Raw genomic sequence first — 17378 nt, forward strand, 5'->3', positions numbered from 1 at the left:
CTCATCAAAACCGCAATACCTTCATCAACCTTCACCTGACGAACACGGACCCCCGTCGCAAGCTTGTCGATCTCCGTCCCGTCAACACTTCCTTCGTGAGCTGGAATTCGGACCATCTCCACTGCACATAGCTCCGACAGCCCACGTTCTCCGATCGAGAAATCACCTACACAACGAACCCGACCAAATCCATCAGACAAGATGACGCTCAAGGAGGAGTTCGCGACCCGCAACTTCAGTACGTGTTTCCGCTCGCCGTCTGCCGCAAGCTGTCCAGTTGCTAACTACCATCGCAGGCATTTACGGACAATGGTAAGAGCTCCCTGCCGGCCCTCCCTCATACCCGCGCCGCGCCGCGCTGTCGTCGACTGCCCAAACCCCGAGCAGAACAGATGATGCCATTGCGTGCAATCCGCGGCACCTCTTTGCGATTGCTCGCTGCATCGACGTGCGCCGTTTGAGCTTCGTCAAGCTTCTTTGGAAACAGAACTGACTCGACCAATCTAGGCTGGGTGTCCTGTCCATGATCCTATGCTTAGCACTTGGCATTGCCAACATCTTCACGATCCACCTTCTGATCATCATCTTCTGTGCCTTCGCCATGTAAGCTCCCCCTTCAATCCTGCATCCGGAGCTCCGCTGACAAGCTTTTCCCTAGCGCTTCCTCGTTGGTCATCCTCTTCATTGAGATTCCCCTGCTTCTCCGAATTTGCCCTACCTCGTCCACGTTCGATGGCCTCATCCGCAAGATCTCGACCAACTACATGCGCGCCGGCGCCTACGCCGTCATGGCCGTCATCCAGTTCCTCAGCACCATCATCAACACCACCAGCTTGGTCGCCGCCGGTGTCTTCCTGTCCCTTACCGCCATCTGCTACCTCCTTGCCGGCGTCAAGGGCCAGGCTTTCGTCGGCAGCAAAACTCTTGGTGGTCAGGGTGTCGCGCAAATGATTGTGTAAGGCGACGTACGATGCTCTCCGAACCGGTACCGACGGACGCCAGCGCGGAGAGAATCCCACGCCGAATCGACGCAATGGGCGGCGGCGGCGGCGGCAGCAGCAGCAGCAACGACAACAATGATATCCGGTGCCTGGAAGCACGCCAAAAAGGAGTTGTACGAATCGATGAGTGTACAGGATTATAGGGGCTAGCAGCGGCCAGTCGCATTTGCGCCGCGTAGGTCGCCTGAGGAAGCAGCAGACGGAAGAAGTGGAATGCGTTTTTTTGATATGCAACGGCCGGCATGGTCGGAATGGAAACTCGGCGTCCCGGAATGAGCTCAGGCTTTGTGTGTGTATGTTCGGACTCGGCTGCGCTTTGGTTCCTAGAAGCTCCGAGGGTCATGATAGCTTTCTCACTGCACTGAATTTATTGTCTTGAAACATTTTGCTGGCCGCACCGCGAATCTCGAACGACGCATATGATTCTCAGCCAGTCAATGACCCAAATTCAGGCACTTGGAATGTGCCGATGCAGTTTTGTGTCTCGTGAGTGGCTATTGACACCTTGAATAGGATACATGTAAGGTCTGTTGTTGACTCTGGATGCTGAGGTGAAGCTCTCCAGCCCAGCCCAGCCCAGCCCAGCCCACAGCATTGAGTCTTCTACAGCTTCCTAGAGCATCCTCAAGTAGGCATAGCTTCATCAGATTTGGAGCTCTAGTGGGTGGTTGGAGAAGCGCGCAAAAGACACTAGACAGCGGGGGATCAGTAGGAAGAAAGAAGCTAGGCAGATGGTTCCCGAGCCCTTGTAGGCTAGCATGCCAACGTGATGACACGAAAGGCGAGCAGACCCCTCGGCCAGTCTCGTGATGGGCTCTAGCCGTCAACCACAGCTGAAATACGCGTGTCGTCTGTCTGGTCTGCTCGCTCCGACAGGCGGGATAGGCGATTCTTGTGAGGGGAAATTAAACCAACCCCTCAGGTTCCCGCGGGCACCCGTCGACGGATAGCAAGCATATCACGTACCCCCAAAGGTAACCAAAAGATATGTTCTCCGAAGCTAGTGAAACCCGATGATGTTGACGTAAACCTCACGTAGGTTCCGTGGGAGGATCTGTAACCTTTGACGGATAGTTTGCAAATGTCGATTCGCATACATATAGCTATCCACTTGGGGGCTTTGGGGGCCGGAATCGACGTATGATGATGAGATATGTCAGAGACGTGTGTGGCACAAAGGGAAGAAGGGAAGAGGCATCATGACAAACGGAAATTAACAATGAGATGCACTCTGCCGAATCTGCCAGTGGGTGCAATGCCTTTTTCCTCGAATTGTGTGAGGTTGGTCCGGTGAGTGATCGAGAGCCATGGCGTCATTGGCCATGGCGCCGAGTGTGTGCAAGAACGGCAGAGAAGCTACACTAGAGCCAACCGTCCAGCACACTGTGGGAGGGCCCGTAGAAGCTAAACGGAGGTTCTGGTCCTGCTCCACTCGCCTCCTGCGGACGGTGACGATACCCTCCCCATTTCCACCCCAACAGGGGTCCTGAAGGATTATGGAAAGAAAAACAACTATGGCCTGGCGAGATGTCTAGCATTGCATTTCCACACGGTTTCGCGGTGTATTCAATGCTGAAGTATACCATTAAGTCGAAGGCTATAGGGCGAGACCAATTCTGATGGGAACTCAGCTTTTGAGCCCGCTTTGTTGCTCGGACGCCTCACCTCATCTGAAAGCATAGCACCTACTGGGCCAAATTCACAGACGGCCGCAGATCGATCGTCAAAGAATGGGGCTGAGGCTGCTTCTCCCGTCTCCAGTTGACGGTCTGTGGAGGGGGGAGGCGACTGGACGGAGCTTGCACGTTGTTAGTAACAGCAGCTGTGACGGAAGTTGGGTGGGCTGCAGGAGGGGACGGCGGTCTGGCCGTAGACGGTGGGAGGGAGCCAAGACCGCGACAGGCAGCCGTCCGAAAGTGATCGAGGACGAATCCCGGGGTTGATGACTGTCATTTGGACATTGGAAAAGACCGCCGCAATGACAGCCAGGTGGGAGGTTGCCTATGTGAGCAAGGCATTCGCAAACTTGAAATTAGTTGTCGAAAAATGCCTCTCTTTGAAAAATGCCTCCAAACTGCCCGCAAGCGATCCGGCGCCCGTCAACAAGGGCTTCCGAGTTGCCAGAGATGGAAGCCCGGGAGGCAGTGTCATTCAGACAATTTCGGAACCAATTGAGGGACCGGCGTCAACGGCGCCCGCAGTTGCAGCCCGGGGGACGGGAAAATTCAATTAAATGGATCTGTTGTCTCTGGTTGTTGGCGGTGAAGAACGAGTACAGAAGCAGTACATGTCTGAACGTGGGAAGGGTCGTGGCCACGATCATGAACTTGTTCCAATGGCAGGTTGTGGTTGCAAAGCAGCAGGGGTGTGTAAAACGGCTCTCCCTCTTGCGTGCATGCTTGGTGTAGGACGCTGTGGTATCGAGATCCAAACGGACGAGACACCGTCGCCTGGCCAGCTGCAAGCCGGTGCTTTCAATGCAGAGCTTGCAACATCTCGTGGTCCTGTGGGGCTGGTGGGAGAGGTGTCGTCAAAAAAAAGTCAAGAGGCGAGGCGCACTGTGGGTGTCCTGACAGAGATGCGAAAGACTCTGCGGCGGTGCTGTCGAGACTGACAGAGGATTGTACCGGTTGTACCCTTCCCGGTTCGCCCATCCGGTTCCTGGAAAGGTACTTGAGGCTGTACCTGTCGCGGTACCGCTGTACTCTGGCTAAGGCAGGCCCTGTTGCCCTGGTCTGGCCCGCCTGAGCCCGGTGGCCTGGGGTGAGGTGGTTATGGTCAGCGGGTGACTTTTCGAACTTTTCTCAGTGGACAGTTTCCATTGGGACGCGGACGGGCTCGACCTTGAACCAGACGACGCCCTGTGGAGCTGCCGTCCACTGTGGCCTGGCCGGCCTCTCCACTGTGGACGGGGCCGGCGAGAGACAGAGAGGACCCGCGGTGGGCAATGACAATGGCCACCCTGCCATGCCGAATCAAAGAAGTGCTCTGGCTGGAACTGGCTTGTCTTGCTGGGGCCATGAAGACGGAAGAGTCGATAAGACGGCCCGGCCAGAAAGATAAGATACGGCGTAGACAGGCAGAGAATGAAGCAAGCAGCAGCTCGAGCTCAAACGAGGGAAAAGCAGAAGGATCTGTCGTGAAGATGCCAAGTCGAGTTCGGTGTTAGACGCAAAGGAAGAATGGAACACTGTGAAAGGCCCAAGGGCCCCCCGGTGCGCCAACACCGGTTCCTTGACACAGGTGACTCGGGATGGGTTTCGTTTTGGATTCTAGATTTCGACGCTGACGCGAGCACGCAAATGGGACGCCGAGCACGTTTGACCTGGTGTATGCCCGCTGTCCGCTGACAGCTGATGGCCGAGGAATCCACTGTAGACATTTTAGATTTGCATTCTTCCGTTCTGTTCCCCGGTGCTTGCTGCTATTTCAAGATTCTGCCTTGGGATCCCTGAAAGCGGACGGACGGGCGGCCGGCAGCACTGAGCGGTTGTTGTTCTGTCGAGTCGAATTCGAGGCCCGTTGCTTGCTGGCTGGCTTCGCTCGCTTCCATTCTTGGTCCCGCCCAATATAGTCTCTGGGTTTGGCAATTAGTCGTCGAATTTCGATCGATCGATGGAGGTGGGATGATGGTCTTTAGACATCCCGCTCCTTGGCCCGGAGTCCCAACAACCCCAATACAGACAGCTTGAATAAATCTGACTGCGGCCAGGAAGGTAAATACCTGCTGCTGTCGTCTCAATCCCACGGCAACAGCATGATGTGAACAACTCACCTCCTCACATCAGCAGCAGCTAGGGCAGATAGTTGGAGCAGCTGCTTTGTCTGGTCCGGCGGCGGTCCATAATAGATGGTTCCCGTATCATTGAAAGGAAGGGCTTCCCCTGACACCCCAAGATACCAACAAAAGGTACGTTCGTGATGGAGGAAAGTACGGCGACGTCCAATGCAGGAGGTGCGGTTTCCAGTTGCAAAGAGTCGGCAGGGCAGGTACCTCCCCGGTTGGCTGCGTACCTTTCCTTCCTCCAGCGTGTGCCGTATGATGCACTAGTGGGCTGAATGGCGGGGTACGGTGGGCTCCCCCAAGACAGATCACTCGGCACCGTACGACTTGGAGAGGGACTTACTGTATGACCACCACCGCCTCTTTCGTCGGTCCAGTGTCGTCGTCCTGCAGCAATGGAACACACACACACACACACACACACACACACACACACACACGCAGCAACTTCCAGCGCCGGTGCTTCTCTGGTGCCTTTCCCGCCGCCAGGACAGAGAAGAGACTGGACGGATGTACACACCTCTACACCCGCTGTACCGGCATCGAGCATCCCTGTTTTTGTCCCAGGAATACGTCGCTCGTGACTGGCTCCCTGGCGGCAGCAGCACCGTCACCGAAGAAGCTGGTTTCGTCGACGCAGAATATAAAGGTCAACGCCGTCGTGACTTTCTCTTCCAGCCCGCCCCCCTTGGGATTTGAAATGTCAAATTTGTTCAATGCTTCTACTCAGTCATCAAGTCCGTTCTATGAACATTCTCCTGTTACTCGTCTCACCCAGTGTGTTACAATAACACCACCAAACCACCAACTCAACAGCTCTTCTTAAAATCCTTATCCTTATCTCTCTCACTCTCACCTTACCTTACCCCAAAGCTGTAAGTGGCCCTTCCCCAGCGCGCAGTCGTCATTCCCTCCCTCTCGTTGTGTTTTCCGTCTCCCCGCCCTGGAATCTCCTCTCTCCCCGTCTGCTGCTGCTCCGTCGATCCGTCTGCGTCTTCCCTCCCCCTTCCACCCTAGCGGCCGTCCAATGCTCTGCCACACATTGTCAGCACACCACCACCACCACGAACCGGCTGGGCGCTGCCCAGCTGTTGGGGAAATCAGGCCCACCTGGTTCTCAGCCGGACTCAGCTATCACCACCCACCAGCCGTAAGATTGGGAAGGGCAAGGCGATGCATTTGCTACAAGCCTCATACCTGTACTTTACAGTGGTACGACACAGTCTTATCACACAAAAGCACTTATCAACACAATTGAGCTAAGAAAACTCAAATTGCTGTTCTCAGCGCATCCGCGTTTTCAAACGTCACCTCGTGGTGCACGCGTTCCCGCCCCTGTCTTGCTTGTCAATTTACCACGCCCTATCTCTACCGCGCCTGTTATCTTGCATTCAGCTACCACCACCCTGTCACCCAACCAAGATTCCAGGGCGGCGTCGAGATAGACGGACACACCGAACCGGGCCGGGGCCTGTGATCGACTCGCTTTGACGTCTTACACCGCCAGAATCCCAGAATCGTGTACTAATTACAGTCGTTCGTATTCTCTAGGTTCTCAAGGTCGTGTCTAGGGCAAAGTACCTCTGCTATATCCCCACCGTACCAGCTTCGAATATCAGAAAGCCAGCAGCCGCTCTGTCTCGTATTCAGCCACCCAATCTACCTTTTTACACATAGACATCATGTCTGCCGCTTCAGTACAACAACCTATCATCCCTCCCCGACCCTCTAGGAGTACGGAAAAGGAGGAGAACACGAATACTTCCTCCCTGCCCAAGATTCCTCCTCGTCCCATCAAGCGTTTCGATCGCTCCATCTCCCCGAACCCCGATCGCTTTGCGCCTTCGCCTTTGAACGAGAGCCCGTTCTCTAAGAGTCCCAAGGCCACTCGCTCCTCCCCGAGCAATGGGTTCCTTTCCTCAGAACCTGTCCACCGCCCGGCCAGCGTTTCTATGCCGTCTGTTGGCGAGGAGGGCAACGAATACGATGTCGTCAACGAGGGCCTTGCCAAGGCACCTGCCTCTCCAGAACACACCCGCTTTGCTGCCGAGGACCTGAAGCTTCACGCCCCGAAGCCAACCATGTCGGCCCAGAGCGCGAAGCAGCGGGTTCAGGCTGTGACTCGTACGGATTCGGACAAGGCTGCTTCCTTCGGCATCGGCAAGCCTAGCAGTGACGAGACCCGTCCTAGCAGTCTCCGAAAGAAGGCCAGCTCAAGTCAAATGTCCCAGAAGTCGGAAAGTGTCTTCGGCGACGAGGAACATGGTATTCCCGAAATTGGCCAGCGTGTGCCCATGAACCCCCACCTTGGTGATGTTCAGGCTCCGTCTCCCGCGCCGGGCTCTGCTGCTGCACCCGAGTCTTTGAGGTCCGGAACCCCTCGTCACCACTCTCGCAAGCACAGCTCGCGTGGCGTCAACGAGCTGCCGCCGGGCAGCTACGGCCTTCATGGACACAGCTCTGCGCTCCCTACCGACAAGTTCGAGAAGGCCTGGTACGACAAGCACCCTGATACCCTGAAGAAGGACTGCTCGACAAAACTCCACGACCGCCAGAATGACTTTGCCATGAGCAGCTCAGATCTCAACAAGATCGTTCATGACACGCACAGCCGTGGGTCTGGAATGGGTGAGCACTGCCAATTGAACGTCTGATAGGCACATACTAACAAATGCAGGCACTCATGCAGAATATGCTGGCACTCCCAGCGAGGAGGTCGGCTACCATGCGTCTGAGGAGTACACCTCTCGCATGTCCTCGCCCCGCCCCGCCTCGAGGTCTCCAGAGCTCCAGCGCATCAAGTCCCCGTTGAGCCCTCTTAAGGACTCTCACCCCGATATTGCCGTTTCCTCCGCGGACAACGCTGATGACAGCACTGTCCACGTTGACGAATCTCACAACCGCCGTAAGAGTTTCATTTCCCAAGACCCTGACCAGGAGAGCAAGTACAACGCCCCAATCCTGGCAGACGATGAACGGGAGAAGGACGTCTACCACCCGTACGACCTGCAGCCAGCGGTTGAGCCCCCACCAGAGCGCTCCGGCAGCGCCTTCGAGATGGAAAAGGCGACGAGCCGGCCCACCAGCCGCCCCACTAGCATCTACAACAACCAGTCACAGACGGAGCTGGCTTCCACTCCCCTGGAAGACGTTGAAGAGTATGAGCCGCTGTTCCCCGACGAGGAAGCTAAGAAAGCGGAGGCAGAGGCCAACTCATGGAAGCCCCGCCACAAGTTCCCCAGCAAGGATGTTTGGGAAGACGCACCCGACAGCGTGAACTACACCGCCGAAGTGTCAACGCCTGAGCCAGCAGAGACTGAACGTCCCTCCTCTCGACGAAGGTCTGAACCTCGCACCGAAACCCCCGCACACGCTTTTGCAAGGAAACAGGAAGAGCTTGCCGAACAGGAAGCTCGAGGTCTGGATACCAGAGACAAGAAACCAGTTCCTCTGCCTCTACAGCAAACCAAGGAGCAAGACGCTCGCCCAGCCATGGCCAACCGATTTCCCAGCCGTGACGTCTGGGAAGATACTCCTGAAAGTTTGATGCACGAGGCAGTCGTCGACACCCCCGAGCCCGCTGAGGATGCCCCTACCGAAAAGCCTCAGATCCCATCTCGTCCCCAGAAGAAGGGCTCAGAGTCCAGCGCCACTTCAGAACGACCGGCTATTCCGGAGCGACCCAAGTCGAAACAAACCCCGCCGATTTCTGAAAAGCCCAAGCCTACAATCCCGGCTCGTCCTACCAAAACCCTACCGTCCGGCACCGACTCCAAGGAGCAAGATGCGGCTCCTAAGCAGAAGCCTGCTGTCCCCGCTAGACCCGTCGGCGGCAAGATTGCAGCTCTCCAGTCTACCTTCATGTCCGACCTCAACAAGCGTCTTCAGCTTGGCCCTCAGGCCCCTAAGAAGGAGGAGCCGCCCGCGGCAGATATGGTTGAAGAGAAGGAGAAGGCGCCCCTCTCCGATGCTAGGAAAGGTCGTGCTCGTGGCCCTCAACGCAGAGCTCCCGCCAAGGCCGCAACGCCTGTCGCGGAGGCCAAATCTTCGGGACCTACTCTGTCGTTCTCCCCTCTGAGGATATGCTGGAGCATCGGTGACAGCGGTGTGCTCGAGGTTGATAATGACGCCAAGCCGGAGGACGCGAAGGCGACACCAGAGGCTGAAGTTGCTCCCTCAGAACCTAAGGAGGCCGAACCAGTTGCGACTGAAAACACCAAGATCGAGGAGGTTACAGCCAAGGAGGAAACGCCGTCGCAGAAACCTATCGAGGAAGACAAGGCTGAAGCCAAGGAAGAGACTCCGGCCGAGGAGAAGATCGAGGCCGAGGCGCCGAAAGAGGAGGTGAAGACCCTGGCCGCCAACATGGCTGGTGAGCCGGTGGTCGAAGCCACCATTGAAGAGAAGAAAGACGAAGTTGAGCCTGTCGCTGTTAAGCAGACGGGTGGTGAAGAAGCATAGATGTCGTATAGATCACGACACGAGTGAGTATACAAGCGGCATCGAGCGGAGAAAAGCACTAGACAGGCCGTCTGTTCAGTACATGGTTTTCGCTTTGGTTGATGGTTTTCGGGTCATTCAACTAGTTTTTACGTTCCCTAACATTGCCGTACGGCTCTGCAGCGATTTTGTTGAATAGGTAGCAATCTGATAATGCGTTCTGTTGTCTCTTTCCCGAGGAAGGACAGCGTCTCGCCTCTGCGCGTCGGCTTGTGGATGTCATCAACAGCCTGTTGCGTGATGTTGATGCTGCTCAAGGTAATATGGACTGCTAACTCCAGCTTCTTTGCTATACCCAACCCCGCTAGCTTGCAATGGTGAAAACTGCCGCCGATGGGCTTGTGTTGTCTATGGCAAAAAGTGTGACTTGCTGCTGCATGTTGGCGGCGAGTGACAGTCGACTACGTGGTCAACGTAATGAAGCCAGCAAATGAACGGGGGCGCCTAATGTGTGCCACGTATGGCCTGGTTCGTTTGCTGGTGGTCAAGACTTTGCCATATGACAGGCGCCAAGGTGATGAACTTCAACATTGTGGAGGAGTGGGGGTAGATATCTGTTTGTAGACCTAGTCATAGTGTATGACCAATATCCTTCTCGTCAATACTCAAGTCCGCGAATCTTCAGCTGTGAATTGGGCCAGAGAGGCCTGATAGGTAGAACCGATGGCCAAGACAAGACGGGTCCTATTCGCCAGTTTCCCATCCCCACACCCAAATCAGGAAGTCGGAGGGTTCACGATGGTAACCTGGGTACCCGGAGTCGTGGCCAGCCGCACAAAAAGACCAGCAGCCATTCCCATCTTTAGATGAGAGCAAAGAATGAGAAAGGAAGTAAAGAAGTGTTTCTCTTCACATCACTAATCGAAAAGGTGACGTTACGATGTTCTTGGGTTCCTAACTATTAGCACTGCTCATAACTCACAACTCACATCCGCAATCTCCGTCTGTGTAATATTCACAAAGCTGTCTGCGGAATAGTATGCGGGGGATACCAGCAAGGTTTTGTTTGAATTGGGAGACAAAGGCGCCAAAAAGTCTCTCACTTGATGGTGCAGTACTCCAGCCAGCGAGCGATACGAAAACGAACACCAATGAAGCCAGCACCAATCACTTGTGCTCACAGGCTGCGTGCTGTCCTGCCGTGATAAACATAGTACATGTTTGCTTCCCTGTGTATACCTCCACATGGAGCTGGCGATATCAACAGGGTTATTACACCACGATGACGGTGCCAAAGAGTTGCCCACTTTACGTAGCGGCATTTATTTCTTGCAAACATTGGCGACGCTTTTTGACTGTAAAACTACCTAGTTGAATGTTGGGTGATGATTTGTGCAAGTACCAGGATCTCTCTTCAACCGCCGACGCATGTCTCTATACACACCACAGCCATCCATTCCATGCCGTCGTTGAGCGACAACCTGCTGCCCCTTTCTTCCCTCGTCGTCCTTTGAGACTTCTACTCGAAACAACGAAGGCCGATGACGATGTAAAGATACATTCCGGACCGCACGTCTTCAGCACCTCCGGAACCTCAAACGCTCAAGCCCAGAGGCAAGTATTAGTCGTGCAGACTAGAGCGCTATGGCAGGTAGAGGTCGTCATTGGTTCTCGTCTTGCTTTTTGGGACTGCTGGCTATTTATGCCCTCCTATAAGAAGGAACTTGACAGTCAAGTTACAAGTGACTGACCAAAGCGGTCATACAAAAATAGTCACAGTCTTCGATGTGTTTTGTTTTCCTTCGCAATTCGGTTTGACTGTTGCAACGGTCAACCGAGCCTTTGGCCTTCATCGGGTGTAGAGCGCTTGGAAGAAACTACCTACAGACAAGTGACGGTCTTGTCAACCAATTCAAATGCCGAAGTCAATGCGTTCCTGTCGAATTGACGCAGTGCTTTTGGTCCGTCATTTTCGCTCAAGTATTACCCAATATACAACACCAGCCAAAAGCAAAGGGGCGTCATTGTCGCCATAAGGCCTCTCCAGAGCTCTTGAAGTAAGTCTCCGAGAAGTAGTGGTGCGCCTCAAAGCCATTGTCAAAGCCATTGAGCTAACAAGTATACCGCAGCTTGCCCATTTGTTTCTGCACTAGACGGTGAATTAAGGAGGTCACTTTTACATACACCTTCACCTATCTCAACGAGGTGTCTCATTACCACAAACCAAGTCGTAGACACTCTGGTGGTAAATCAAGAGACCTTGTAGCCAAGCATCACTTTTGCGTCAAGTGACGTTTCAACCAACTACTATTCAAGTACTCGACCATGCTGCTCAAAGTCATCGATGCCCGTTAACAGATATCCGCCTCTGGACACTAATGTTTCTGGTGCTCGAGACGCTTTGTGTGAATATTCCTGATGAAAGGTCATGCAGACCGATATCGCAGATGAAACTCGTCCACCTTGTATTCTCCTCTCCTCCGAATCATTCCTGTCTGCTTATTACCTCGAATGCGCACGCAGCAGCGTTGAAACGGGCATTTGAACGGAACCCATTTCCTCGTCTCGTACTGACAGTGATCAGTACAGCCTGTTTCAAAGCTATATTTTAGAAGCGATATTATCTTCGATTGAATTCGGGCTGCGTATATTATGGCAACAAGCCTTAATTATACACACTTCTCAGTGCCAAGCAGTCCGTCGTACACTCAGTGAAGGCACTGCTTTTAACGGCCAATGCTTGTCAAACCCAAGAATATACATAAGTAGCCATGCTTGCATGCTTCTCCGCAATAATGCCCAATAGCACACCAGGCGAACGATGCTGTCAACTTGAGACCCGTGGCTAAGCTGCCCAAGGAATAATCAACGAAGCTGCATAGATTCCCAGCGCAAGGCCAAAGGTCTTACACAGCTGCTACACTAAGATTGTGCATATCAAGATGTTGTCTTTGATTTTCCAGCTCCGCCTGATTCTACACCCCGAATACGCCAATGAGCTGATAGTTCCGCTTCAGTAAGGATGCCCGATTTGTTTTGCTCTGCTTCTCTCGGCCTCTTGTCTGGTCATGTCCTCGATTCGAAACGATGATGCTCCTTGCTCGTCTTACTTTACATCCCTCATCACGATACTTATACACCGTTCACGGACCTCAGAGGATGACCGACGAACGTAACTTACAACATAGTCAATAATTGAGCCAAGCCACGTACAGGCCTGAACTCATACAGAGAAAAGTATGTACAAAGACACCGGTATCCTATCCCTACCCATTCAATCCTATCCCAGAAAAACTCCGCCAAAATGTTCCAAGCCACGAGTTCCCCATCCCGCTTATCCCTCATCCCCGAAGGATAAGAGAGAGAAAACGCAGGCATCCTTCCGCCGTTTGCGCGCGCTGTTGACATCCTGTCAAAGCTGTAAGCTCCATCCCCTTCCGAGAGAGCGAGCCAAAATAAACCTACCTGTACATGTGTCCCCCTCCAATGTCCATTTCAACTCCGTTACCAACGCAGAGGCGCAAGCCTCCGTACAATCGCTAGTAGTAATCTATCCAGTCCGGGTGCCGAGGGGGGGTTTTCCGTTTGTCCTAGTCTACGCCAGATGCTTTGTTGATGCAGATAAACAACCCAAATGAGTAGAGAGTGCTTGCGAAGGAAACCTTCCCCTTTCCTTACGCCGTCCGATCATATTTACGCTCGTCAATCGCCCTGCGGTTGTTTCCTATGCTGCCGTACAACATCTCCATCAACTTGCCCTTCTGCCTCGTCCTCACGCCCTCGAGGTAGCCGCCGACGTCCTCCAGGCCCCTGATCTGGTCTTCCAGAGTCAAGGTGCTAGAGTTGACGGACCGGACGAGCGGGCTGACGAGTTTCCTTCTCAAGTTCTCGAGGTTGGCTTTGAGCGCCATGAGCTTGCCGTTGTGTTCGACTAGGATGCTCTTGTTCCGAACGGTCTTCTCCCTGACATTCTGCAGCAGAAGCCTGTTGCGCTCGTACTTGGCGACCTCCGCCGAATTCGGCCCCAAGATGCGCGTCCAGAGGGACGAGAGCAGGTCGGCGTGCTGGTCATCCTGGGCCGAAGCCTCGCGGACGACTGTCCTTGCGAGATTGAGGAACTGATGATCAATGGCCTCGAATAGGGCGAATAGAGCCAGAGAATGTTGCAGCTCAGAGTTGATGGCATCCTCGAGGACGGTGAGAAACTCATTGAATGTGCGCTGGAGCGTCAGCTTTGTGCGCTGAGGATTGGACATGCCAAAGATGTATGTGGACAACGACCCCAATCGGGTCGGGATACCGCCAGGATCTTCGAGGACGCCAGTTTGTGACAGTATGTTATGGATGTTATCAAAGGCAGCGGTGAAGGGTGATGACGGAAGATGCTGGACGTGGGAGAGCTCCCTACGCGCCCAGTCCATGACGATGAGAATACCGTCAATGTCGCCGTCGACATTGGCAAAGAACTTTGTAAGCTCGATAGCTAGGGTTTTCAGGCTGTCGCTGAGGTCGTCAAGCTCCTTGACGATAATGGGCGCAGAGGTCATGTTGCTTGACCTCACGCTCTCGCCGAGATCCCAGACCGCAACGCCGGTAGCTTGCAAATCGCCGACCTGTGATGCGCCATTTTCTGAAAAGTAGATGAGTGGTTCGAATGAGCGCGCGATGCCGGCGACCTTCACAAGATCTGGCACAGGCAGTTGTGCCGCGGGCTGGAAGAGGTTGCGCATAGCGCTGATGGCAAGCACCGCGACAATAGTAGAGAGGATCGTGGATGACCACGAATGAGTCAAGAATTGCCATTTGGAGCGGAAGAACTGGACGAATGCCTCAATGGGTTCTGTGCGCTGCTGGACTTCCGCGCGCAATGCGAATCGGATATCTGTGCAGTGTCAGTCGCATTGCCTTTACTCGTCTCACTCACGACATGATGGGGTCCTACAATTCTCTTGATTCAAGGTACCTTCTGACGGACTTGTCTCCTTCCATTGGAGCTCATTCAGCTTGATCGTTCTATCGTCGATTCTGGGCTCAGGACTGGGCGAACGACCTTTGTCGGGGCTCATGCTACCCGTCGGCAGCCTCGTACGCATTGCGCGGCGCAGGACATCCTCATCCTCGTCTTCGGTATCAAGCTCCGGGCTGGACTCCCTGGACCTGTGGCCGAACAAACGTCTGTCGGGTGGGGGGAATGCTCCGAGAATGTCTTCACTCCGCCTCCAGAAGCCGCTGTCGCGGCTTCCGTTCCCGAGGCGGCGCCAGGCCGGAGGACTGTAGCCACCGGCGGAGACTGAGTTTTCTGGGTCCGGGCCCAGGTCGCTCTCTGCGTCCAGGTCGGACCTGAACCCCGAGTGGTGCGACGGGTAGCCGAACAAGGGCATTTTGGTCTGTTGGTTCGGGGGAGGGGTCGTCGGCTCGAAATCGCCCAAAGAGGCGTCTAAAGGATCCAGATGTTCGAAGCTCGGGGGCGGTGTCGGCATATGCGCCATCATGTTGGCGGCGTGGGCTGCGGCGGACGAGGGCGCCGGATGCTACGGCGGGTGGTGCGGGAAGTGCCTTGTAAGTGCGAGGAGGCGGGAGCTCCTCGAAGCGATGGTGGTCTGCGATTGTAGTCTTGGTCGCGCGACTTGTGCGCTTGAAGTAGCTAAAGTTTGGGAGGAGAGTTGGCTTCCAGGAGATCTGGACGAGGTAGATGTAGATGAAGACGAAGGACAAGGTTAGGGTGGCGACGTATGTGCTTGGAGCGATGGTGATGCTCAGCAGGGAAACGTTGTTGTTGACGGTGACCAGCGACGGCATGGAAAGCATATCAGCTGGTCAAGAGAAGTTGCGCAAAGGCTCACTCTCTCTTGTTGCGGTCGCAGTTGGGATTGCGACAGGTGAAGGTAGATGATGGCGTTTGGTCGGTGAAAAGGTACTTTGGCTCACACGAATGCGCCGGCGGTCGGGCAGGATGTAGATGGACGGTGTGGTGAGTGGGTAAGGTGACAGTCGGGGTCTTCGGGTCAAGGTATGTGTATGTATCAGGCAGACCAGTCGGTGTCAACGAGTGCGCGCAAGGTTGTTTGTAAGAGTAAGAGAGTATGCGCAGAGGTAACAGAACAGAGTAGATTGATGCGTTGATCTAAGGTAAAAGGAACCCAGCGGCCGGATATCACACAAGGTGGACGTAGACGTAGACGTAGACGTCGCCCAAGACGGGGAGAGAGGGACGAGGTGAGTGACCTGAGAGGGCCGCAGGAAGCATAGAAAAGCGGGAAGAGTGCAGCAAGAAGCGGCATCCAATGCTTCTTGTTGGAGGAGGGAGGGGGGGAGGGGAGAATTACTGCAAGGACGTCTTCTTATTCACCACCCACTGGCAGTAAAGTCACCCACTGCATCTTGCGTTTGCGCATCCACGGCACCCCATCCACATCCTCATCCACCCGTACCACCCTGCGGCGAGTTGAATTCGAGAGGTTGGGGACCTCCCGGATCCACTTGCCAGGTTTGAGCCTGCTGCCCAATCAGCGGCCGAGCCCGTCAAGGGAGCGGCCGAATCCCAGGCCCTGGATTGGGTGGAGTGGGGCACCTGGAACGCTGGACCTGGACGTCAGAGCAAGTGCCCTACCCTGCCTGCCCTGTCTGCCCTGTCTGCCGCATTGTTCATCGTTCCTTCCCTCCCCGCCTGTGCTGAGCAGCGGTTCAGGCAAGTCCAGGTACAGACAGGCACGCACAGCTCCCGTCCCGGGTCCAGCTCAAAGGGGACACCATGAATGTCATTGTCGGACAGAAGACGGGGAACCTCTCCCAACTTCTTTATCTGGTCGCCTTTCTTGATCGTCTATTCCCAGAGCGCTAATCTCTCTTAATCTCTCTCTCTTTTTTGACTTCCCACCCTCCTCCCTCTGTATTCACACGAATCCCTATCTCTCCCCTGTCGCGTCTACCTTACCACACAAACAGGCGTGCATGCCCCCTCGGGCGTTTAAGTGGTTGCATAACTAGTCACGGGATCGATGGGCAGACTAGAAGGGAAGGCGGGGTCCCGTCCAAAACGTAAACAAACAACACACTTGCGCGAATCGCATCTCATGTCGGGTCCATCCGATTCGCCCTCAACGCCAACCAGACACGAAACCTGAGGCCCTTCCCTTTTGCACTTTCAAAACATACACTTGCTTCTGAAAAAGGTATCGCCCTTCCTCTCTCTATCTTTCTCTCCCACCTTGCCTTGCTTGCATTGCCCAGGGTCTTTCACTTCTCCTTGCCCCTCCTCCCTGCTTGCGATTGCGCCAGACGTGGGCCCAGCAAGAACCGCTCTGAGTTGGCCCCAATCAGCCAGACTCGCTATCTTATCACCCCGCACCTCGCCGCTCCACTCACCGAACCCGTCGCCGAATCAACCACTCCCGCGTGAGGACCCCTGCGGATGCTCCATCTTTCCTCCCTCGCGAGGTGACTCGATCATGAATGACTGTGACATGCCTCCAGTCCGTTCTTGACTTTGTACGGAGCGGAGCACCTGCTCAAGGGTCGGCATAATCGCTCGCACTTTGCCTTATGCAAGCCATTCGCCTGCACAAGCACGTCAGTCGCTACTTGAGTAAGGTAGGTAGGTATCCGTAGTCATTGCTCTCTTGGGCCTAATCCAGCTCCCTTCCACAGAGAGTGGCCCGCTTCCTGCGCAGTTCCCTCCCTCTCACAACTAACTCCTAGGTAGCCCTTCAATTGAGACTCGCTTAATTGAGTGGACAAAAAGCTCACTCAATCTGGGACTGCCGACTGGTCAGACTGATTCCCGTATTGCCACTGACTCCAACGGATTCGAGTCATTAAGCAACCATGGCCATCGATTACTTCCAAGGCTATTAAGCTGTGAGAGTAGAAAAGGTATCTGAATTTTCTGGTATGCCGCTTTTTTGACAAAACTATGGAACCCCTTAGGAAAAATAGAGACGTCGCGCGTGGCTCATGTCTAGTCTAACCCACGCTCTCCGCTTAACCTCAAACCCGACTCGAACTCTACAGCGCCTCCAAGCCATAGCCGAACGAAGGAAAATCTCCTTCTATCCCTCTGTCTCCCATCATGTGTTCGTGCTGTGCCTCCGGCCCTGATATGTCGCCATGCGGGAAAGCAATGTTGAAAGCCTGCGCCGTGGCTCCGACGGCTT

At 54.6% G+C, this 17378-nt stretch overlaps 3 protein-coding genes across 3 annotated transcripts; 2 read left to right on the forward strand and 1 right to left on the reverse strand.

Annotated features, from left to right (window-relative positions):
- Window positions 1-201: 201 nt before the first annotated feature.
- On the forward strand, window positions 202-959 carry TVP18 (Golgi apparatus membrane protein tvp18; the record flags this gene model as incomplete). Its single annotated transcript, XM_053184795.1, has 4 exons — window positions 202-238; window positions 297-312; window positions 508-603; window positions 659-959. The coding sequence occupies 4 exons, from the start codon at window positions 202-204 to the stop codon at window positions 957-959; spliced, it is 450 nt and encodes a 149-aa protein (XP_053031274.1).
- A 5508-nt stretch (window positions 960-6467) lies between these two features.
- On the forward strand, window positions 6468-9246 carry COL26b_012148 (uncharacterized protein; the record flags this gene model as incomplete). Its single annotated transcript, XM_053184796.1, has 2 exons — window positions 6468-7413; window positions 7463-9246. The coding sequence occupies 2 exons, from the start codon at window positions 6468-6470 to the stop codon at window positions 9244-9246; spliced, it is 2730 nt and encodes a 909-aa protein (XP_053031275.1).
- A 3653-nt stretch (window positions 9247-12899) lies between these two features.
- On the reverse strand, window positions 12900-14717 carry COL26b_012149 (uncharacterized protein; the record flags this gene model as incomplete). Its single annotated transcript, XM_053184797.1, has 2 exons — window positions 12900-14107; window positions 14201-14717. 2 exons carry the CDS (start codon window positions 14715-14717, stop codon window positions 12900-12902), a joined length of 1725 nt encoding a protein of 574 aa, XP_053031276.1.
- Between the last annotated feature and the right edge of the window lie 2661 nt (window positions 14718-17378).

The sequence above is a fragment of the Colletotrichum chrysophilum genome, assembly GCF_026319265.1.
Source record: "Colletotrichum chrysophilum strain AFK26 chromosome Unknown scaffold_164, whole genome shotgun sequence".
Taxonomy (NCBI): Eukaryota; Fungi; Ascomycota; class Sordariomycetes; order Glomerellales; family Glomerellaceae; genus Colletotrichum; species Colletotrichum chrysophilum.